The following is a 25185-nucleotide window of genomic DNA, read 5'->3' as shown; positions in this document are numbered from 1 at the left end:
CAAGACTCCTTGGACAAATATGCTTCCTTTCATTTCCAAGGAAGTAAAATTTGTTATTTTTCTGGCTATAAACAGCCTTTAATTCTACAATCAATTACTACACCTAACTATATACTCTCCAAATATTTAAAAAGCAACTCAAAATAAAATAACAAGAGCGAGTAACTCTATCCCTTAAAAAGCCACAGAACCAGGAAATTTGACTTTGTAAGTTAAAAATATGTCTAAATAAGCAGTGAAACCTATACAGTTACCAATCAGTCCTGGGATGTACACATACCTTCAGCTTCTCACTGTCGAGCTGCATCAACTGCTGTCCATCTACATTCATAGCTGTGAACTCTGTGATATACTGCTCCATGTTCATTCCCATTAACCAGTGGCATACTTGCTGGGTGGTCCATTCAGAAATAGGTCTACTGTGCCATTGATTTTGTTTTCCTGTTGTTGTAAATTCATCATCCAATGCCTAACCAATTGAGAAAAGTCACCATAAGCAATATTTTACTTGACTGTATGTTGAATTCCAGTTGTCAAGTGAGTTTGGTTAACAAAGTGCATTTTTACACATGCTCTACTCCAAAAGTAAAGTTCTTGAGATCAGTTTGCCTAATTTACTATAAACAAGACACTTCAACATACAACACAAAGTCAGAAACAGAACATAAATGGTAAATTGGACCTATCCAAACAATGAACACACTTCCTCAGTTAGTTGGTTAAGGTAGCTCTATCTTAATGTTAGATGCTACCTTACACTGCATAAAGAATTATCACGCACTTCAACTCTATTATTATTGTTAAGTGATGGAAATCCAGAATAAAAACAATTCTAGTAGCCAGTAAATCTGGTGAGTGTTCTAGGTACAGGTTTATTACATTTTGTACGTTTGTCAAGAGAAGACTGTCTGTTCTTTGAACTAATGCTATTAGGTTGATATAAGGACTGCCCAAATAGAAGATGACCATTTCAGAAACAGCAGCTTGTAGACTTCCACTGAAAATACACTTTGCCAGCTCACAGAGCTTTTGAGGCACCCTTCTTCAATTTCATTTTGCTTCCAAGGGAAAAGGTACTGCTGTTTGTCCTGAAACACTGTTACTTCATCACAAAAGAAAAGCTACACAACAGAGCTCAGTGTCTGCAGAGAAGAAAATCCAGTGTGGTACTTGAATCACTAACATCAGTTAACTGAAGTTTTATTAACTATCCAGAATCATCTCTCACCAGCTCATGACTGAGTAATAGGCTACATTAGACTTGCAGACTTCTAATCCAAGATATTTGCAAACAGCAGAAAATATGCTCCCCTTTTCCAGCAAGTCTTACATGCATTTGTAAATAGAAAACATGGAAAAAAGGAGTTTTCTAGTCACAAATTTGAGAGATGATCATGTTAAATCGCAGGTGAACAACTATAGCTGCCAGCCAAAGGGATCTCACAAAATCCAGCTTATTTGATAGAATATTTGGGAGAGTTTATTGATGTAACAAAATTATTGTGGCGATTACAAGTCAAAGACAGTGACATGTAGGCCTGTCACATGATCTGATCATACAACACAATGGATCTGAGCACGCAGGATGGAAGACACGTATGAGGGGAAACAGAATTTTCGAATTTCCAATGTAGCGAAGGACTACACGTATTCAAAATGGTTTTGCTTTCCCTGGTCTGTGAAACAAGGGACAGTGGCTACATTAAGAGGCAATCCATAAAAATAGGAATGAGTTTGTAGAGCTGAACAGTTTCTGCTGAGTCTGAAAATCCACAGTACAAGCATTTCAAAGGATTTTCACTTCCAAATAGCCTGAGTCTGATCACAAAGACTCAATGGCCACTAGCAGCTGGAATGTTGCAGGACCACTGTAGGAGCACATCTGATTTGATTTCTGAGATAAATCAAAGTAAGGCAAGTGGGAACAATCAGAATATTTATTTCAAAAATGAACTCCTTATCCAAATCAAAATGCTTATGTAGATACAATGAACGCATCTGCCTTACTGATGTGCGAAAGGAGAATAGCAATTTGCATAAAATAACAGCGAAGGGCTCTAGAAGAGGATTGGCTTGAAGTGCTCTATACAGCATCTGTATCAAGACAACTGAGTCTTCTATCCAAGCTATCAAGCTTGAGATGCTTCATACAAAGAAGATTAGCTGGATAAATAAGCAGGGGAATTTAAAAATGCACATTTATTTTAAATAATTTTACCTAACAGTACTTCCCCAACCTGATATTGCAATAAAAAAAAATATACTGGCAACTTTGTCTTATACTAACAAGTGTTCATGAATAGTACATAAAAAAGGGGAAACACTTTGTATTTTAGGCTGGACCTGTATTTCAGGTGTGGTCTATCAGCCACCTCGAGTGCTGCGTCCAGTTCTGGGCCTCTCTGTTCAGAAAGGACATTGAGGTGCTGGAACAGGCCCAGAGAAGGGCACTGAAGAAATACTAAAATATATTGCTGTCACATACATATTTTTTAATGTATCTACGTACTTTTATCATTTGAGATAGGGGTGTGTATGTATCTATATATCTCCTTTATATGAAAAAATGTGTGAAGTGTTTTATTCCAGTTAGAACTCACTCTAGATTTGTTGAATCTGTGCAAGCCATGCAAGAACTTCCCTTCTGTAATTTCAGAGTGAAAGTACCTGAAGATGTATTCTTGTCAAAAAAGAAAGAGACTCAGATTCTTTCATTTTGTCAGAGAATTGGTGTCCCCTGACAGAATCTTGAGGACTCTCTAAACCAATTTGTCCAAGCAGCACAGATTAGAGCATCTAACAGACTGCACTATGGAGGATTCTACAGGCTTAGCTATGAATTGTAGCTTCAGCATCATCAATTGCTAACAAACTCCTTTTACTTCATATTTGTAAAGACAGAACCCTAAAACAAGAAGTTGTAGCAACATCTGAATCTGTGTTAAAACACAGACATCATCATCATCTCCTCACAGATATTTAATACCATGAAATTTGAATTTTTCACTACAACACGAGGGAAAGCACCTGTGACTATTTTTCAAAATATCAGCAAAGTGAAAACTGTAGAAGGATAAGATGAAGAAGACCAATTTTTGAGTAAGGATTATTGGTCATTAAATAATACCTCTGCATCATTTTTTTCCTCAAATGTCCATTCAGAGGCAGAAGGAACATGCCAAGTTGTGTTTGTACATCGAAGTTAAGAGTTCCCAAAACAGCCACTACACACACAAGAAAGAGATCAGCTGCAAATTCAGAAAGCAGATCTAAAACTACTTCTAAGGTATGGAAGCATGAGAAAGCCATGTGCTCCTGCATAAAAATGCATGTGACTCAGAAAGCAAATAAAAGCTCTGGAGATAAAAACATAAAGCCCAAGAAAACACCATTTAGCATATTAGGAACATTAGAAGGATTACCAAGCTAGCTTGCTAACCATCTGTGAGTGAAGTGCCTCTGCTGTAACTAGCTGGCTACTGACAACTGAACTCTCAGCAGGCAGTCACGTGCCCAAACTGCCTGTGAGCACCTGCACAGCAGAGGCAGACCCCTCAGTGCTGCCCCTAGGTAGGTGTCTAAGAGGTGTTCCTATCTCCAGTTTCCCAAAACCTCCAGGATTTATAAGGCAGTGTTCAACAGCCCACTCCTCTGAAAGCTGGAGTTACACTGGCTAGCACGACTCATCCTGCATACTCATGAACCCATCTGGACAACAACCATCAGGCAGAAATTAGTAAGAGCTTAAGTTAAGGATCCTGTTCAGTATCTTTACTGGTGATTTGAATGAAGGGATTGAGTGTACCCTCACTAAATTTGTGGACAACACCAAGTTTAGTCAGAGTGTCGATCTGTTGGAGGGTAGGAAAACCCTGCAGAGGGACCTGGACAGGCTGGATGGATGGGCCAGACCAAGAGCACGAGGTTCAACATGACCAACTGCTGGGTCCTACAAACTGGCCACAGCAGCCCCATGCAGTGCTGCAGACTGGGGGCAGAGTGGCTGGAAAGTGGCCCCGTGGGAAAGGGCTTGGGGTACTGGTAGACAGCAGCTGAACATGAGCCAGTGCATGCCCAGGTGGCCAAGAAAGCCAGGGGCAATCCTGGCCTGTATCAGGAATAGTGTGGCCAACAGGACCAGGACAGTGATTGCCATGTACTGAGCACTGGTGAGGTCGCACCTTGGGTGCTGTGTCCAGTTCTGGGCCTCTCTGTTCAGAAAGGACATTGAGGTGCTGGAACAGGTCCAGAGAAGGGCACTGAAGCTGGTGAAGGTTGTGGAGCACAAATCCCACGAGGAGCAGCTGAGGGAGCTGGGGGTGTTTAGCCTGGAGGATACTCAAGAGGACCTTATCACTCTCTACAACTCGCTAGAAGGAGGGTGTAGCCAGGTGGGGGGGCCACCTCTTCTCCCAGACACCCAGTGACAAGAGGACATAGTCCTCAGCTAGCCAGGTAAGATTCAGGTTGAACATCAGGAAGACTTTCTTCACAGCAAAGGTGATTCAACATTGGAATGGACTCCCAGGGAGGTGGCGGAGTCACTGTCCTTGGAGATGTTTAAGGAAAGACTGAACATGGCACTCAGTGCCATGGTCTACTTGACAAGGTGGTGTTCAACTCCAGTCATAGGCTGGACTTGATGATCTTGGAGGTCTTTTCCAACCCCTTCGATTCTGTGATTTGAAATATCCTAAATTGCTGTAAGGTTGATTACTTTTCCCAGATCTAGACTACAAACTTTAAAAAAGAACAGAGCTATGTATTTTTGTTCACACATACTGCTTTCCAAATGAGGAAACAGTTCAGAGTTTGTTCCTTGTTTTCCTCAGAGTAGGCCCTTGATACTCAATGGAATTACTGAAAAGATACAAACAGCTTTCACTGGTCATGCAAAACCAGGACAATAAGCGACATATGAACTAGACAGAACACTGGAACTCATCTATAATAAAAAGAGGCTTAAATCATCACTTTACACATGGACAATTAGTCATAAACTGCTTTCATTTTAGTTTTAGAATCCAAAACTTACTGAAATTTTGTAATACTGATCAAAGAACAATATTCAGGAAGACATCTTTATTAAAGCCTTATAATTTGTACTCCTTGAAAGTTTGAGAAACACATTCTATTCACAAAGCATTCCATTTAAAAAACTGCAGGGAGTACTTGCAAAGATAGATTATTAACTGGAGTTCCTCTGGTTTTCATTAGATCTAAGACTATTAGTCTCAAAAAAAAAAACCAAACCTGCAAAAACTTAACCTGCAAACTAGTTATATGATTTTTGACACCTCAGATTTTTAAGTCAGTGAATTTATAACATTGTTTGTAAGACTGTGGTGACTTTCTACATATTACTGGGACTATGGTAAGATTTTCACCAATGACTGACTTAAGACAGCTAATAAAAATCCCATTACATTAATGAACCACCAGTCTGGCAAGCCCTCTAATTCATTTTACATAAGATAACGATATTCTGTTTTTAATGAGTTTTCCTAAACAAAAGGATTTAATTTATTAAGATGTCTATCAGTCAAACACCAAAAGAGACAGCATCTCAGAATGCTACCAAAGTGGGGACTTTGGGTTTCAGCTGTAGCCAAAAGAATTAGTTCTCTAGGGGAATGAACACACTTTCAGGTGTCTAATTTCTACCTATCTATCAGAACCACCATGTTTTCTGACTTTTTTCTTTTGTTTTTATTGATATGAAATTTTATCATAAAACAGACCTGCACAAGATGTGAAGGCGAGGTCAAAAATGTTGCAGTTTTCATTCACCCAGGAAGTTACTTTAAATCAGTGGAACAGAACAGCGTTATATTTAAAACTAAAAGCTTCTATTTGATCAGTGAGTTCATTCCAATTTTTATGATATAATTAGGCTCAGAGCACACAGGCTGATCTGTCTTTCACTAGTGCATGTCCTTAGTTCATTTAACAACTTCTTTATAGTGCTCTTCAACATTCAAATATGGAACAGCCATCTAGTTTCACATTACACACATCTGTTTCTATGAAACATGCTGTAGTGTGAACAACAACATCAACAACACACATATACACACTTTGAAACTCACCTCATTTGAAGAGAAGGTTAAAGTGTGTGAACGACCTGACAGATTTGGTTCTGTCACTAACCCTGAAAGTTCACAACTTGGCTTGCTATGGTATGTATCATCTATGACAATTCTACTCTGCAAACAAGTGGAAATAATGTTTTATTAACTCACTTCTTGGAAAAGCAAGTCATTAGGTGACATTCTAGTAATTCTGATTTTTGGTTAAAAAAAATAGTATGACTCAGTTACCATTAGAACACATATGAAATGTACTAACTGTATCAAGCATCTGACTTGTATTTTGTTAAACTTCTGAATTCAGAAATTCGCAGTAACAAACTTAAAGCAATATCCTCAATAAGAGCAACTTGTGCAGAGAATCAGTCATAACCTGAAATGGTGTTAGAATACACAAGAAGTGCATCAGTTACTTTTTCACCAGGCATACCACGCTGTGGGAGAACCAATTTAAAATGCATTTGTTGGACTTGTTCATGATGAATTTTCATTAAACTGAAACCTCCACAAAGACTATGAATGTGTTTCAGAAGGTAGCGTTCTGTTGATTCCCTCCATTTCCAACTCAGATTGTGACCTTGAGAATATTTTGCGTTACTGAGTGAAAAATAATTCTGCCAAAACCATACATTTTTAGAAAGGCAAAAGTAGGAGGCATGTCTCAGCACTACTCTTTGCTGCCTACAAACAGTAAGTAGTTATTTACCAGTATTTTCTCTAATGTTCTCTAAGTCTCTAATCAACCAATTACACTTTGTAAGGATGCCATACCACAGCCCTATGTGCATAAATAACCTCAGATCCTAAATAAGGCTGATCTTAAGGATATTTTTCTTCACTTAGTTATGCTTGTATAAGAGAACTACATTTTTGTAGTTACCTTCATTTATCACTTCTGTATTTGTGTTCTGATTTCAATTTCACCTGAACTCTGTTTTCCAGATTATTCTATTTTTGTTTTGTAAGTGCACTCCCTTATACTCTAAATTATTGATACACATTTTCAGCCTGTAAAACACCACACCAAAGCTCAAGAAAAAAGCCATCACCACCACAACACAACAAACATAAACCCCCACAACTTGAGTTTTCCTGCTATCTCTGTGTAGTACTTTTCTTGACTGAAAAATGGTGTTCTATTTACCATGTAGATTATTTTATTAATTACATTAAATTTTAGGTCTTCTTCAGTCTTTCAGATGTAAAAATTATTACCAGAAACAACTGAATACTTTTTCCATCAACTTATTCTCAAATTAACTTCAACCCAAATTGAAAATCTATTTAAGAGCTTTTCTTTTAGCTGCCCTCAGTTCACTCTTCCTACTTTTACAGAGAAAATCAAGAACAACTCAGACAAACAAAACTAAAAGATACAATAATAAAAACATAGCCAAAAGTAAAGCATCTGAGCACCAGTTGTAATATTTTCTCTCCCTCTGCTCCTAATCAGTTAATAGGAGTAATTGCCTTTTAAGCATTTAGAGCCAGTTGCAAAGGGTTTTGACTCTTGAATAGCACAGAATCTGGACAGAAGAGGTTTTATAGTTATGCTTCCTATCATTTAAGGTACTAGAATGTAGTTTATACCACACTGTTCTTCCTTGCTCTGAAAATGAAAAGACTGCATACACACTTACAGAAGCCAAGTAGTATTCTGGAAAAACAATGGGTATAAACACTATGTGTGTGTATTGTATCAGAGAATTACACCAAGGGACTAATTTAAGAACTGTCTGCAAGCACACAGGATTTTAGTTCCTGTGTTTTTGTTTTCACAAGGATCAAGAAGCTGACTCACTACTTTGTCAAACTGTAAGTTTAAAACTAACTTCAGAACCATTTTAAGAAAGCAAAAACATTTCAAGTATAGTAAGTTTCAGAGGCAAATTTTGCAAAACCAGAAACCAGGTAATAAGGAATGTGATTATATTCCTTGCATCATCAATGCGAAAACACAACTACAAAAATTATACACAATGCAAAGGACTTGGTTCCACAGAGATTTTTTAAATGACCAAGTTCTTATTTTAGGCTTTCTACTTTTACCTCCTGTTTAAGAAATGCTGTCATATGATCACAGGGGATACTACAAACATAAAAGGAGTAAATGCTATTGCTATATTTATGATATATTTCTTTATAAATTTTGAGTTAATATCAACAAAAAGGAGTATTCTTTCCTTGAATTCTGGAAAGGTGATTTTGTCCTTTGCTTTTATATTGTTTTAGTAACAAGACTCACTTCTGAGTGGTCAAGCAGTTAGTTTTAATGTCTTTTCACAGCAAAAAAAGCCAAAGCCTTGTAACTGTACATATGTAATTATCAACCCTAAGTTCAGATCTAAAACAATTAGTCATAATTTGAAGCAGCAACCACTGTCACATCACCATGTTCACAAAAGACCCCAAACATTGCAAAGGGAAACCAGCCTGACTTTGGAGAGGAAAAGTATGATTTTATGATTAATGAATGTATGAGAATCTGTTCTTCTACCATTTTACAAAGCAAGAATATAGCTGGAGACTTGCATAATCTTCCAGCTGCTGGTTTGCAACTGGAACTAAGGAAGAGAGCAGCAAACAACAATTACATACTGGAGCATGAGAAGGAAACAAAAAACACCAAACCAGTAGGCAAGAAACCAGCTGGAAGGTTGATGCAGTAATCATCTTGGGAAGTATAGTCCAGTAAGAAAAAAAGAAGAAAAAACTATTACTTCAGAACAATGTGGAAAGGAAGAGAGCACTCAATCTGGTAATATCTGTAACTTTTTGATTGACAAAGGTAGGTATATATGGTAGGTATACGAAAACTTTAGGAGCTGCTTAAGCACATTATGGGTGCTTATAGTAGAAATGCAGCAGTGGGACTTTTACTATGCTTACAAAACTTATTCAAATCAGATAGAAAGGAGCAATGAAGAGGGGACCAATGTGTTCCTCTGAATCAATGACAAACTCACTAATTCCTTATCTATACAGGAAACAACTCTTCACAGCTTTGCTACAGCCTATTAGGAGACCAACTACAGCCTATCAAGAGACCAGCCTATTAAGAGACCAGCCATGCATTACTATTTAATCAAAAATTGTATCCAAGAATATGCATATACCTTCCAAATTCCTGGGTTATTTACAGAAACATCTTTTGACCACTGCAGGCTCCAAGAGAAGCAACTAATGCAGGAGCTGTAAATACACAAGACTGATGCACACTGGGCAGCATTTTGTGAAGTACCGTTCTACTTCAGAGATTAAAAAATTCCTACTCTTATTAAGTTCCTGTGTTATCATATGGTTCTAAAATCAGATAATTTACTACTATCACAGGGACTGCAGATTTACACCAGTGAAACAAAGAATTTAAAAAAAGGTATTACAACAGCATTTTAGTGCAATCACCATCTGGAAACATGGAAAGCAAACTTGTTATCTGCAATCTCTGCAAAATATCAGTGACTTCATGGACTAAAACGTGGCAAGTTTCTCTTCCATATATGCAACTCCTTTCTTTCTAACAGCACAGAAGAAAACCAATACATGAAAGGGTATTTTAGCCATCCAAAGTGAAGAAAAAGTGTGAAACTCAAGAATAAACCACCTTACTCAAATAACTGTAATTTTCAATTGGACAAAATTGAAAGGAAACGAGAATACAGCCAGTAAAATTGCTGGGAATAGTGTTAAATTGAAAAAGGTTTAACCAAATACTCAGACAGCACACACATTAAACCTTTTAGTTTCTAAAGCTGTTTCTTTCAAATAGTTTAAACTCTATGGTTATAGACTGAACTGTGTAGCCTCACTCACAAGATCTGGTTAAAAGGCTCTAAATTATTAGATTATTAGCTACTCAGAAGCCTGGAAGAAAGTGTTTTATAGATGTGTTTCTTGGCTTTTAATACTCTATTTGTTAATGAAAAGTAGGATACTATCTTCCCCCATCTGTCTGGTACTCCAATCCTACATTCCAGTACAGTAAGAACTTGTGGCCAACTGTTTGGACAGCTGACATCTATTTATGCACAATTCCTCCACGAACTTGCTTGGAAAACAGATTAGAGCTCTAAAACTATGTTTTCCTGAAACTAGCATTACTTTTAGCATTACCAACCCATGAAAAAACACGCCCTGTGATTCTTCCTTAGATGCTACTTCAGCCTGAATAGCCCTCTACTGATGCTGCAACTGAAGGAGGGAACAGGAACACTCACACGATTCCTGCTTGTGAGAGCTGTAGTATCTCAAACTTCTCCAGCAATGTTTGTAGAGGTGATGTGGTAAAGGACTGAGTCATTAGGCTTCCACACACTAACCACTGATATTTTTACTTCATCAAAATGCAACACTTAAACATTCAAAGCACAAATTAGTCATCTTTACCTTGCTTCTGTTCTTGTCTTGACCATGCTCACAACCATCCTGCCCACTCTGAGTAACCTGCAGACCGCTACTTGAAACCTGAGGCTCTTTGTGGCTGTCTCCAAACCAAGAGAAAGGCATGCAAGTAGGAGCAGGGGAATCTGAATCTGATGCTGATAGATTGTTGCCAGAGTCATCCAAAAGTTCTCGGGAACCTCTGAGATAAGCAGATGAAATTCTGTTTAAATAACAATAGCAAAAAAACCCCATCCCATCCCTCAAATACACAACCACCCCATTAAAAACAAGAACAAACTCAAACCACACCACTTATTTTTACCAGTTTCACAGCAAACTGATACTTGCAATGAAAACTGATACTTGCCTTTAAATATCCACGGAAAATAATGAGTTATATAACAACACAAATTTTTGCAGTATTTCACACAATTTAATAATTTCAAGTAATTGCTAACTTAATTTACTCAACATTTATCTTCCTAAGCAAAATACAGTTTTAAGGTTGTCTCCTCTACTCTCTTCTGTGAGATTAGAAGCTCATCTCTGTATTATTAAATCTTCACAGAATTTTTGCCACTGTTATACAAGAATTTACTTTAAGATCAAACATTATTGACAGTTTTAAACAAGTCCTTAGGCTACAAATTTTAGGAATGCAGCATGTATGTATAAACTAACAAAAGACCTACCTGCTATCCAGAGAACCTCTTAGATTTTCTTTTTCTTGCTTCTTACCCTTGCCCCCGGATTTCCGCAATCCACTGAAGTGAAAAAAACACAAATTTCATAAAGCACTAACATTTACATTTCTTTAAATCAGCAAGTTCGTTTTCACATTGACTTCAACAGTTACGAAAAGCCACATTTATATTGTTACACAAAGCATAATTCTGCATGCAATTAAAAAAGTTCTGGCACTCATATTCTATTCAAGAATCATGACAGTACCCTTTCAAAAGCCACAGATAACCAAAATAAATACAGAAAATGCCTAAAGAAGCCTAGCATATACTGGATACAACCAGGAGGAAAACCACAGTTTTACTGCTACATTACTGCTCCTAAGCAATGCACAGCAACTTGAGCAAAGTCACTAACTACATACACTATCAGTGTGTGAAATCAGCTAATTTTTATGTTATGATGCATTTATTGCAGTACCAGTCTAAGTCTTTAACATTAGCTGGCTTCAACAAGCTTTACCCCATGTTCAAAGGTCTTATGAAGTAGCATTACTGGACTCCTCAACATGGTTTAATTAGAGAACATAATATTCTCAAAAATAACACAGAACAACACTTATTTCCAAAGGAACACATGTAAAATCTCACCCAAAATCTGGAAATCTCCTTTTGGACTTCCCTGGTGGAATTCCTTCATTTGTTTCTGCTGTCCTGTCTTCATTTTTCCTTTCTTCTGTTTTCATAGAGAGGTGAAAAATAAAAATGTTGTTGTAAAAATACCTGCAATTTTCATCTACTAATGATGAAGTTTGCAAGTCAGATACTAGGACCTGGGTGACAGTGTTAAAACTACTGTTTCTGCACACAAATAACTGAAAATACTACAGCCATATCAGCCAGTTTAAGTTATTTTCTGTGGCATCTTCCCATCATTCTGTCTGTACCAGCCACTGAAAAATGGCAACGTAACAGTTGCTGATAACTATTCAGAAGTACTCCTTTTGATAAAGAGTAATTCTATACAGTCTACAGAAAGGTAAAAATTACCACAGATTTTTGCTCTAATGAATTACAAACAAAAGTTAGTTTATGACAGGTTTAGAAAAAAGTACCTCTTTCTTTTGCAAAACGTCAACTTCAAAACATACAACCACATAACCAGTATAAGAGATAGCATTTAGTATTTCTTTATTACTCTTGCAGTATTGCAGATGCTCCTTTGGTATTATTTTTGGTTCAGCAGCTAGCCCAGGCCAGCTGCTGCAAACATGGGCTATGTACACAAGCAGCCCGCTCCAGAAGCTGTGCCTAACCCACACGATGGTCAGTACCTGGAGAGCAGACAGCCCCTGACAAGCTGAGTTCACTGGAAATGGCATACAAACTGTGGCTGTTCTGAAGAAACAGCTGCGACTTTGAAGCTCCTCCAAGGCTCTTATTTTTAAAACTGGAATAAAACCTCTTAGGACCCAATTTTTTGCCAAAGGAAGCATGTTCAATACCAACTTCTCAATTACTGTGCAAAATTAAGTGACAAGAACCACATGACCTCTTCTCATTGGACTGTGGCAGATTACCGCAAGTCCTAAATGCACTTACTTTTAAATTCTCAGGCTACTAGATTTTAAAAAAATAATTGAAATACATTTTGTGTTGCAAATCATGTGTTTCCTAACTTAGCTACCTATCAAAGAGATGCAGTTCACATTTTGAGAAAGAAAGTAAATTTTAAGCTCTACCTTCAAAACAACTCCTGACATGATATACACAGACTCCTTCAAGGACCATAACAACCAAAAAGCCTGTTTAGTACACAAAACTGAGGTCAACTACCCATCACTCCATCAGCAAATAACAATTATATATTTCAGGAAGGATTAGCTCAAAGATTACATACCCGACCAGTCAGGTTAGTCAAGAGCTTTCCCCTTATTTTGCATATCTAATCAGTAGTTTCTGACAAAAATTAGAACTTCAGGTAATTAGTTAAGCACTTTTTCTAAATATATAACATCCAACAATTTATAACTACAGTTAAACTGGCTTTTTTTCCTATCAGCTTGAATACAAAACCAGAAGAATTACTTTTAATACTGACATTTGTTTCCACCTCTTTTTCCAGAGGCAGTATTTTAAGGAAGGAGGTAATTTCTTAAACATGGCACAGTAGGTTAAAATTCAGACTGATACATGAATGGATGAAAAGGTAATAGAAAGGATTAATTCAATAAAATAATAGGCAAACATTTAAACACAGTTAGAAAGCAACAATCTAGCAGAAACAGCATTTAGTGTCATTTTGTTCACAAAGAGCAAGCTTTCAATATCAATCCTCATGTACTGCATTAATTAGCAAATCCATGGCCAATTTACAAAAAAAAAGTTTACAATGCTTCTGCCATCACAAAAAAACTGGAGAAAAGAAAGCAAAATCACAGATGTATTAGGTATACGTCTTAGTAAGTGGTGTTTGTTTTAGACTAGTTTTGTTTGAGTCTTTATAGACACATACAAAATAAGGATGGTATAAAACAAATCCTGTTTCAAGGTATTGAAAGAATGGTTTTGTCTGAGCTGTAGGGCAAAGACAGAAAGTCATCTGTATTTATGCAATTGTACTAGCTGATTACAGAAAATATCAAACATTTAAAAGATTATATTAGATCCCTTTTTCAATTATTCATAAGAAAAATGCCAACTATTCCTATCAAATAATGACTAATAGTGACTAGGCTGATTATAATACCTTTAACCTTCTTCTAGTGACAAATATCCTAAGAGGGCACGATGAGTAATGTGGCAATTCCCACAATTCTCAGAATCTGCATCCTGTTTAAACACTGCATAATGTCTGGAAGCACAAAGCCAACAATGAATTTTTCTGGGAATCAGGAAATCCATCAGACTTACCCTTCAATACATTGCCACTTATGAGGCTAGTGTTTTGCAAAAATGTATTAGGACCTTTACTGATTACATCTAAAATTTGTAAAACTTCAATCCTGAAGAATTAAAATAATAATAAACCCTTAAATCTTACCCTTGGCTTCCTTCCCTTTCCCTTTTGCTTCTCTTTGCTTAACATTCTTGAGGTACCCTTGAGGAGAATTTGGAGTCATCCCTTCAGGAGGAGGTGACCGAGTGGTGGTTGTGCTATTTTCGTTGTTTGGTTTGTGTACTGGAGAAGAGTGTGTGGATGCAGAAGGGCTTGACTCCAGAGGACTTTCTGTGCTTTCTCTTTTCTCAGGTTTTTCACTCTTTCGATCTGCGTCATCCAGGCATGGGAGAGGTAATTTTTCACTTGTTTCTAAGCTCTTAGTTAGGTACATAGAGGAAGATTCTCTGTTGAGAACATGGTCTTCTGAATCTTCATCCTTCAATAAATTTGAAAGTTATTTTTTGATAAACATGACATATACTCATTTACTGTCTGTTCTTTTACCAGGGTGGAAGGACATGCTAAGCAAATTTCTTCACTTCAGGAAATTTTCTGAACCTACATACTTGTGGATACCATCTGAATCACATGAATCTGATTTTAGAATGTGTTACCCACCTCTATACACATCTTTCTGCACATCCCAAGAAAACTTTTTCTAGCCAAATCAGAAATGTTCTAGTACATATTAGCCCTGCCAATTCAATGCAGCCAGTTTTCAGTCTCACTGAATTAGTTCAGTGTCCTCCTTCTACTAAAGGCTCTCTCATATATTGCCTATCTATACCTCAGTTCTTCAGTTGTTTTCCAGAAACACGAGAACATTTTACTGGCACACTTCTTGTGAACTCAAATGATGACTTATAGAATAATGAAGCATTTCAGAACTCTTTGGTTTTTGAAGAAATTTGGTAACTGACTTGTTCCAGATGAAGGCATAACAAGATAAATGAGTATATTTCACAACATATCACTGTATCAAAATCTTTCAACAAGCAGAAGCAGCACAGCACAAGCTCACATAGTTCTTTGCTAACTTCAAATTAACTGTGCCACAAAAACATGCCAAAGTTCCCATGTATGTCATGAACCCTCAAAGGTTTTTTTCATTTGATGCAGCATAGAACAAGGATGCTTTGGCACAGCCTGAATGAAGCATGAAGAACACTTACAATTGGAAATACAGATAAAACTCAACCCATGGTCAGTATCCAGAGCACACGATCATCAGTGTCAGTAGCAGTGTCAGTACCTGCAGATTTGCAGTCTGTTGTGCACCCCCAAGAGATTCTTTCAGCTTGGACCGAGAAGGTGGCTGGCGTTTTACTTTCAAAGCAAGCTGAGCTTTTGCTTTGTGGGCACTGGTGTCTAATCTGGGAGTATCCCCAACAAAAGCATCAAAATCTGCAACAGAAACATACTTTTCAAAAAGCAAACAAAAACCCCAGCAAACTGGTAGACAACCCACTGTCCAGAAAAATATTCAGAATCTAAGTCAGAATTACTCTACCTATTAACCATTACCATATGAAAATAATTTTCATATTATACTGCACTGTTTGATACATTGCAATAGCAATTTCTATTTAATTTTAAATATATTTTTACCCAACTTCTTTGATTAAAAAATAATAAAATCCAACAGAATACAATTCTAATGGATTGAAAACTGAATTCTGTTCTCAAATAGATGAAAATTTGTGCCCCAGATGTGCTTTCCTAACATAATTCTTTAGGACAGAAACTCTTTACAAAGTAAGGATTTACCAAATATTTTAAAAATTTCATTCTCATTCAAAGCTCCATCTGATATTTCATTACATTCTGTGCATAAAATTATGTGACAAAAAAATCATAGCAAGTTTGCTGTAAATTATAGCTTGAAATAAATGGGATTTTAACTGACATATCTCAGTGTTTTAGTCCGATTAGTAGTTTCACTAACAGAGAATCTGAATAACTGTTAAAATAGTTGTCTCTCCATTCGCCTCCTCTTTCCCACAACACGTAAGAAATACATTACAACTATACTGAAAATGCTGGGGGAACCTAAACTCAAGTATCCACACTGAGTCAGCTAAAACATTTACCCAGTCAGAAGGAAACAGCAAACACTTCACTTCTCTTAACAACAAAAAAACCACTATACATATAATGCCTCCTAATTTTCCTTAAGTGTAAATAAAAAATACTACAATCTACTACTTACCAGAAACCAGCATATCTAAAGAACTTATTCTTTCCTCTATTGATTTGGTTTCTTTTTCATTGTTTTCTTTTATCTTTGATTGTTCGTTAGATTGGTCTGGACTTTGACAGCCATCTTCCAATAAACTGCCACCTTCAAACACATAAGGCATTTTCTCATATGCTATCAATTTATTTTCAAGCTCTGAAATCTGCAAGAATTAAAATTCAGAAGTGAGATACATGTCTCCAAGAATGCAGAAGTTTATTAAAAATATAATACTGCTTTACTTTTTCCTGATAGATTTTTAGTTGTTCTGCATGTTTCTGGTCTCTCTCTTCAAGTAGCTTTGAATGATCTTCTTCTTTCTTCATAAATTCTATTTCTCTGGACAGAAAGAAATATATACATGTCTATGAAGTAGTACAGAAATGTAGAAAACTATGTTAAATAGAAATATGCACAATTGCATTTACTAAAAAGCATTCCATTAGTGAATAGTGACAAAAATCAGTCTGCAAGGTATAACCGATTAATTAATCTTATAATGTCATAAAATGATGTATTTGTATGCTTCTATTGTCTTCAAAAGAAAATACAGATGACTGTGACTTACTCTGGACAGAAAAAGGATGCATGGCAACACTTTTTCTGCAAAGTTACAACCATCTCTCATTTTAAAAGCAGCAAGTTGCATATGCATTTAAGCCTGAAATACATGCACAACTCCAATCATTACATCTTACTCTCTTCCACAAAGATACATGCACACACAGTATATTTTCCTTCCAAAAGCTATGGCAAAATTCTTTGTTGGAAATTAAATTGCATTTCAAGTTTCTACTTGGTTCATCCTACAGCAATTGCAATGGCTGCGTTTTACAAAAAAGAAACAATGACTACAAGAAGGAAACAAAAATAAAAGCTGTTTTTGCCTGCATCATATGGAATGACATACAAAACCAGAAAATAAGCATAAAACATCTACAACAGATGCAAAAGCTTCAGGGACAATCAAATGAGTAATGGGAATTGGCTAAACAGCAAGGGAATGGAAAGCAGCATGTTAGCAGTCATCTTCACGTACTTTTGAACTTCCATGTGGATAAGCTTGGGAGGAGAGGGGAAAGGAGACCTTTAAAAAGCTCACCAAACAGCACAAAAACGTACTGTGAAAAGTAACATTTCTGGATGTGGACTACAGAGCAAAAGATTGTAATAAATTGCCTTTAAAAGTAAGTAACAAGTGGAGAAATTTGGAACAAGAGTATTACACGCCCACAGCAACTACCAAAAGCAACAGCTGTGTTCTGTATTATCAGGACACATCTACAAATATTTTGCAATTACCTCCTCTCTAGCTAAGAGGGAAGATCACAGAACAATTAGACACTACCACATAACAGTGATGGAGCCCCCACAGATGTATCTAATAAGCAATAGTACTTCTACTAAAAAACCCAAATCCTTTAACAGATTGAAGATACTGTTTTCATGCTGCCATTTTAGTGGGCTAGATACATAACCCCAAACTTTCAATTCCCCTCAACATTCTTTTTACTCCTCCTATAAGATATAACTAACTCAGACTAAATCACAGGTATCTGGCTATTATGAAATATCTTTTGATGCCTACTCTATCTGGAACATTGAAGTCAGCCAAGCTGAGGGTTTTTCACAAAGAGCAAAAGGTATTGCCTAACGCCTCATATCAAATTTCAAGTAGTCCTTCCAAAAATGTATATATGCATTACAGCTTTTAAACGATGTTGTTTTTTAAAAGTTGTCATTGAAATATTAAAGAATTTTTCCTTAGCTATAAATCAAAATCATCAGCAAGATTTTCACAGAGCCTTTCCAGAAGTTGGTGATGTAAGGTATGGAATAATTCAGCATTTGTAGCCCACTTCTTCCCTGCACTCTAATAAATGAAAAGAAAGTATGTTAAGCAAGTCCTATTCCCCTAGGTATTGCTGACAGCTTTCCCCAAGTTGCACAAAACACTCAAGCAATAAATAGAGACCTGGTATTGGGGTACTTACTTTTGTTGGTAGTCTTTAAGCAATTTCTTGGCCTTGTTGTATTTCTTTTCAAGGGCATCACATTGTTCTTGAGTCTCTTTAAGACGCTCATTTACTGTTTTGCATAAATTTTGTGCCTCTAACCAGTAGGTCTCTAACTTTTTAATTTTCTCTTTGCTTTCATCCAAGTTTTGCTGTAGTTGGGCTCGATTAAATTTCCATTCATTTTTTTCTGCTTCAACAACTTTTAACTGAAAATATTAACACATAATTAATCTAAACTAAAAGATGAAATAAAACCCAGTTGTTGATACATGTTTAAATAGAGAATAGCAAATAATAATTACATACTTATCAGTAATATGAAAACAGGACACAACTTTTAAAGTAATCACATCAACTCTTCCAACCCTTGCTAATCTAACCAAGTTTAGAACTGAAACCCAAGAGTCTTTTACTTCCTCATTGGTATTGCATCTTTCTAGACAGATTAAATGACCAAGACCTGTATTATTAGCTTATATTGTTCAAGATCTCACCAGAACATAGTATCTCTGGAGAGGCCTACTTTGAATACCTTCAAAGGCAACTGCAGATAAAGAATCGTAACCTGTATAAGACAAGCTCCCTGTCCCACTACTTTGTTACCTATAGCTTTTTGAATAAAGATAACACGACCAGCTTATCTTCCCTGGTAACTTTATATGACCCTAGTCTTCCAAATCAATGATGGCACGTGCAGGGTTTCCTTTTCTTGAGCTTATGTCCAAAACCATCAAATATCCCCTCAGTAAAGGAAAGGGATGGCACCCCTTCAGCTTGACAGCAGCCACATTACACACAGGAATGTTAACATGTGAAGCTCTCCAAGCCTTGGAGGAGTGAACAAACAAGATACAGCTTAGTTTGTCCATGCCTCCTTCTCTGGGGACACCACTTCCACTGAGGAAATAAATCACTGCTTTTGAAGCCAGTTAAGATCACCTGCCAATGGAACAAGGATGTTGAAAGGACCAAGAATTTATTGAATTTAAAAACAGGGTCATAAATTGTACTAACACCAACATTTTTAACAGCTTTTGTGCAATCCAGCTGGGCCACATACCAAAAATACTAGGAGGAGGAGGAGCACTGTCAGAAATCAAAAAGGGAACTGTCATAAGTAGCTTTGTCTGCCTTGCCTCAACAATTGCAGAGTGCATGAAATACCCCAATAGGTACTGCTACTGAGAATTATTGCAAACTGAAGCACTATGCCCTCTTCACTTGCTACCTGTTCCTAGCAATGTGCTGCAAGTTGTCCTAGGATATGTCGTTCTGAGCAAGGCAACACAGAAGGGCAACAGAATAAAGGAAGCTGCTTGCTCACACACATTATTTTCAGAAAAAGGCCACGTATAAATCTGCATCAGTGGAAAAAGCAGCAAAAAAGAAAAAGAAACACAGAGTGTGCTCAGAATAAGCACAGGCGTTGAATCAATCTTCAGCAAAAAAACAAAACTACTGGAAAAAAACACTCTGCCAGACCAGGTCAGAAATTTGAGGAGGGAGAGAAGATAACAGAAATAACTTTCTGGTAACAGAAAGACAGCCACAAACCATTGTCTGGCCAAATCTCAAATAAGACAAGTTCAATCCACTGATAATGTTCTCATTTTTGTTTATGAGCTGTTTCATACAGCTCCCCACAGTATTCAGCTACTCTAAGCAGTAATACTGAAATGTTCCTTTTAAAGTGGAGACTTGGGGGTTTTTTCTAGTTGTTTTATGTGACTTTTGGGGCTTTATTTGTTTGGTTGATTTCTTTATTTTATTTTATTTTTAATTTGAGCATAGCTTTTCACTTAGAAATGTCTGTCCAGCATAAAGTAGAGAGTGCCTGAGGCATAAACTGATTGCTGCCTTTTGCATTCAGCCTATTCCTGGTAAAATGAGTAGCCACAAAAACAAAGCAAAAATCACCCACAAAGCAAACCACCCAACAAAAAAACCTTACCAATAATTATATTCTTTGAAAACTTACTTTCTCCTTCAGTTGATTCACTTCAGCTATTGTTACTGCATGTTTTAATTGTAGCTGGAACAGATGAAAAAAACTGTATGAGCACACACAAAATTACATTTGAAAATGTTAGTTTTAAGTATTTCTCCGTGATACCCTTTTTCCCCAAACCATTGTTAGAGTGGTATAAAGTCAACATAATTATTTGTCATTTACAGGAGAAGTCATCATGAGCTTTTATTTTAAAAAAAATTAAAAATTACTTAAACTTCAAACAAGTTCCCCAATACATACCCACCCTAAAAATCTCCCAATGTTTTCTATATATTAAGCTGAAAAGATTATGATAAGGTTTCAATGTGCCAAGGTAATGAAAAGCAGCAATGCACATAAGATGATAACTGGGACACAGAATAAAGGAAAAACTTAACAGTACTAAATATTTTTACAATCAGCACTTAAAAATAAATGTGTTGGCTTTATTTTAAAATTAAGCCATGTATTTTTACACCACAAATCTTCATAGGATTATCAGAAATCAAAAAGACTACACTTAAGCCAAATGTAAAGATTTTTTTAACAAGTATTAATTGTTCCTTGTATCTCTCTTTCCATCTGTAACCCTGCGGGGATTTTCTTTTTGTCAAGGCACATTGCACCAATCCCAAATTAAAACTGGTGAATCCATGACTGTTCTGCATTTAGATTATGTCAGTAACAGCACAGTAATGATTCTACATGAGATTATAATTGTATCCCAAGTAAATACAGCACTTAAGAAGCTTCAATTTGTGGCAATGCTTCCAAACCTAGAAAAATTGTGAATGTTCTCTAGAGATCAGCAGCCTGCAATTTCTACTTCGTCAATGACTCTGGCAATGTTATCAAGAGAACAAACTTAGGAGATCTGCAAAATACCAATCCAATACCAAAACAAAAACAAGCTGATGTAGCAGCAAATAGCATCTGATAAAACAGTTTCTTTGCAGTATATTTTTCTCCTCCCAGAGTGAAAATGACAGGCACTTAAATCTACCAGAGAAGCCTGGACTCCTAAATGCCGAAGTCTGTACCATTTAAGTCTCTGACTAAATCCCACAGCCCTGAATAAAGCAAATATGCTCCTTTATAAAAACCCTGGGAAAAGAGAACCATACTATTTCCAATTATGTTAAGTTGTGATTCAGAGTCTGGAATGCCCTATTGGGTTTACAAATCCATTCCTTCCAAAAGACACACCATAAAAATACTCTCCAAGCCAAAAATATGCCTATCTACAAAACCAAGTCTTTTATGTACACAGATATCTCAGAAGGCTGCAGGGACTAAACCAAGAAATTAGATATGTATTTCCTGTCTTCCTGAAAAACATCTCACAACAACACTTGAGACCATTCAAAAGAGGCGTATTTGCATAACCCCCATGCTCTCTGCAGCTAAATCCATTCCACTGGGCAGCAAACAAGCACAAGCCATCCTATCTATCTAATGCAATACTCAGACAACACGGACAGAGTTGGGGCTGGGTTCTACCACCTGTTTCCAAGGGCTTTTTAAATTTAATTTAAATCAAAAGATTGTTTAATGGAAATATGCATAGGGAAACTGGATATAAAAAATTAGAGAAGATCTACATTTCAATGGACAGTTACCAGAGATATTTATTGGTGACACTGGAAAAAAACCCCACAGCAACGAGAGGGAACATGAAGGAGATTATATCCAAATCCTACAAGGTTCAGATGTTCCCCAGTGCATCACAAAGAATATTTAAGAAACTGCTACAACACCTCTTTAAATTTAAGAAGAGACTCTGCTGAATCCATATCCAGTAGTAAACCAATATCTTCATTTTCAGGAAGATCAAAAACTTCTACAGATTTTCCATGTAAATGTGACTCATATGTATCCTCCTCCTCATCATCATAGTCATCATCCTGACAAAACGAGAAAATCATGACATTCTGTAACACATACACTTTTGCACTAAGGTAATACTTTGGCAATAACCAAAGTACACAATCAAGGAATCCAACCAGCTGCAAAACTTTTCTTGACTAGTTACTATTCCTTTTAAATTTCCTATATCTATGGTAAGTGTTAAAGATGACTTGCAAACACCTTCATCAAAGTTCCACAAAAGAGAGCTAAGAAAGACATGCACAAAATTATCACGTAGAGCTGACAGTTAAAAGCGTACTTTGGATTAGTGATAAAGCAATAACCACGTGCCTTAACAACAGTAGTGTATGAAGTGCTTATTTTCCTGTTTTTAACAAGTTGCCTGTTATACTTTTTTTGCCCCAGTTTGATTAACCCCCACCGTTTACTCCATTAGCAGAGCATGAGCAATGTTTTACCTGCTCTGTATCATCATGAGCATAGTGCTGCTCGTACAGACACCTCTCTTGCTCTAAGGTCTCACTAATGAGACGGGCTACTTCACTCTCAGCCCCCGGCTTCTCTCTCCCAATCAGGAACCTACAGGGAAAAAACCAAATTATCTTGCAGCAAAAAAATTTAAGACATGCTTAGGAAATGAGTTTGCTACACTGTTGCCTTCCACAATATCTTTGTAAAATTTTCATACTGTGGTTTTGTATTCTCTATGAATGAAAAACGACAAAAAGAAACTATTATTTCAGAGAAAAAATACATACCTCACGGTGCCTTTGGTGTTCTTTAGTACAGTGGCTGCAAAGAACTGAGTAACTCCCACTAGACTTATGCCATCAACCTCAACAATCTGATCATTTACTTGAATTCTGCAAAATAAATAAATGCTTAGCTATCAGGTAAACAATAGTATTTTGGCTTGAAACATTTTTGACATGACAAATATCACTTAAAACTCACTAGCATTTACAATGATAAATTCTGACTCCATTGAAATTCATTGCTTAAAAATAGTCTCCTCATCCTCTGTTACTATGCAGATCACCAATTCAAATTTACACAGTATTTGACTCGATGTTTTTTGTATTATTTACACAGTGACTGGTGTTCTGGAGTGTCAACATGATTCTGTGGTACTTCTACACATGAGCTCATTTTGAACATCTCTCATATATGCTGTAAGTAGATCTAAGTTACTTAGCAAAAATGTCCTATAATAAAAAACTCATGTTTAAAAATTTAACATAAAGCAGGAATGTAATCATCACTCAGCTGCATTCAGCTTTTTTTTTTATTCACAGCATTCAGCATATCTAATGAAATCAGCTGGACTCAGTTGGAAATTTGTAAAAAGCATAATCAATTCAATGAAAAACTCACCGTCCATCTCTCTGAGCAGCTCCACCATCTGTTATTGTTTTTACAAAAATACCTAGTTTTTCCAGTCCCTGATCAGCACCAACTCCCATTCCAATGATACTGATGCCCAGACCCCTGTCACCTAAGGGATTCAAAAATCTAACATTAGCTGTATGACATATGATGTAACAGTTAGCAGTACTGAGTTGTTTCAAAGCACTCCAAGTCTTTCTACACAAAAGATAATAGAAATTCACTTTAAAAAAGAGAAAAAATTAGAATATATTTATATATAGATACTACTTAAAGCCTTTTTGCCCTGTAGCCTTCCTAAATTCAATTCATTATGACAATCTGCATTTAATACTCACTAAATTCACCAGACCAGAACTTGCCACAAATCTAACGCTAGACACACATTCAAAAATTCAAGACCTAAATTTCAGGAATATACAGCTGTGGTTTTATCTTTTGTTCCCATAGTATCACTTGCAAATGTTCAAGATTTGACTTGCACCTTTTTCAATTTCCACAGGAAACACTTCCATTTTTTCCACCCTTTTCTCAAGTTCATACTCAGCTGAGGCTGCCACAGGGTCAACTTCTTCATTACGTCTATCATAGTCTTCATTTGAGTAAGTACTGAAAACCTAAGAAATGTAACAGAAAACTTCTTTTAATGTCTTCTCACTTCCTTTCAAACATCATACAATTGAAAGACAATCTATAAGGAAATTAAAGTGGTATTTTCAGAGATCTAATTTTCTAAACAACCATCAATTTAATAAATACTGCTGCTGTCACACAGTTTCCAGCTTGCATAGATGTAACATTTTAAGTTTCAAAACAATTACTTGAACAGATTTTATCTTACAAATGCACCAAAGAGTTAAAAGAAATCAGTCAGCTCCTCTTTGATATCGTGTGACTTTTTTTATTAGGACTACATTCCACCAAATCCTTTCTCTCTTCTTCCCTCCCCCCACACCATCTGCCAATTGCAGTGTTTCAAACAGATGTAGTTTTCTGATTTTGCAAGGGAATCACGCAGTTTCCCAGGAAAAGGAAATGCCTTGCTACATACATTACTATTTTTAGTATTCACTCCAGCTGAGTTTCTGAATTGTTAAAAATAAAAGATAAACAAACAACACAAATTAAGACAGAAATCTAGAAAGGAAGAATTAACTATACAGAACAGGCATATCAGCATGTTCATTAATTGCCTTTAAATTAAGAATTTTGGAAAAAAAAGGAAAAATATCACATTCCCATTTATCTTAAAAAACAAGGTTTATCTGCTAAATGTTTTGCAGGCACTGAGTGTTTTATCCAACACCACTGTAAGACAAAAAGCACTCATTGCTGCTGCAGCAGCCATCTCCCTAATCAAGAACATGCAGCACTGACACTAAGTTCATTCACACTGGTTTCACTATATTTTAGCAACTGTTGTATTTTCTGCTGAGACTACCTAAACAGGTAACTGCAATCATAGAAATACCACAGCATTAACTGTAATCAACATTTTCCCTGTGAATTTACATTCAGTAGTATATAGCTTTAGCTCTGCAGAGCAGTAGCCTCAGACACCAAAAAAAGGTCCTTGAAACAGATTATCAA

General features: G+C 36.4%; 1 protein-coding gene across 5 annotated transcripts in view; it reads right to left on the bottom strand.

Annotated features, from left to right (window-relative positions):
• Nucleotides 1-25185, bottom strand: part of LOC139593675 (neurabin-2-like) — a 41053-nt gene that overhangs the window by 2582 nt on the left and 13286 nt on the right. For 3 of the 5 annotated variants that reach the window (XM_071434893.1, XM_071434892.1, XM_071434894.1), the window contains exons 3-18: nucleotides 24080-24212; nucleotides 23584-23704; nucleotides 22968-23072; nucleotides 22668-22788; nucleotides 22098-22244; nucleotides 20329-20382; nucleotides 18327-18556; nucleotides 16575-16671; nucleotides 16306-16495; nucleotides 15349-15500; nucleotides 14199-14532; nucleotides 11807-11891; nucleotides 11165-11236; nucleotides 10476-10671; nucleotides 6090-6206; nucleotides 281-469 (exon numbers count right to left, since the gene is read on the bottom strand). In XM_071434893.1, the coding sequence (XP_071290994.1) occupies nucleotides 281-469; nucleotides 6090-6206; nucleotides 10476-10671; nucleotides 11165-11236; nucleotides 11807-11891; nucleotides 14199-14532; nucleotides 15349-15500; nucleotides 16306-16495; nucleotides 16575-16671; nucleotides 18327-18556; nucleotides 20329-20382; nucleotides 22098-22244; nucleotides 22668-22788; nucleotides 22968-23072; nucleotides 23584-23704; nucleotides 24080-24212 (2343 nt within the window). Of the gene's footprint in view, nucleotides 1-280; nucleotides 470-6089; nucleotides 6207-10475; nucleotides 10672-11164; nucleotides 11237-11806; nucleotides 11892-14198; nucleotides 14533-15348; nucleotides 15501-16305; nucleotides 16496-16574; nucleotides 16672-18326; nucleotides 18557-20328; nucleotides 20383-22097; nucleotides 22245-22667; nucleotides 22789-22967; nucleotides 23073-23583; nucleotides 23705-24079; nucleotides 24213-25185 lie in introns of those variants that run through there. The other 2 variants (XR_011680370.1, XM_071434895.1) reach the window with 2 other exon arrangements.

This window comes from Agelaius tricolor, unplaced genomic scaffold (genome assembly GCF_023055355.1).
Source record: "Agelaius tricolor isolate 1412-34295 unplaced genomic scaffold, bAgeTri1.0.p SCAF_10, whole genome shotgun sequence".
In the NCBI taxonomy this organism is placed as follows: Eukaryota; Metazoa; Chordata; class Aves; order Passeriformes; family Icteridae; genus Agelaius; species Agelaius tricolor.
The sequence above is the reverse complement of the archived record's forward strand: the minus strand, read 5'-3'. Positions and strand labels throughout refer to the sequence as shown.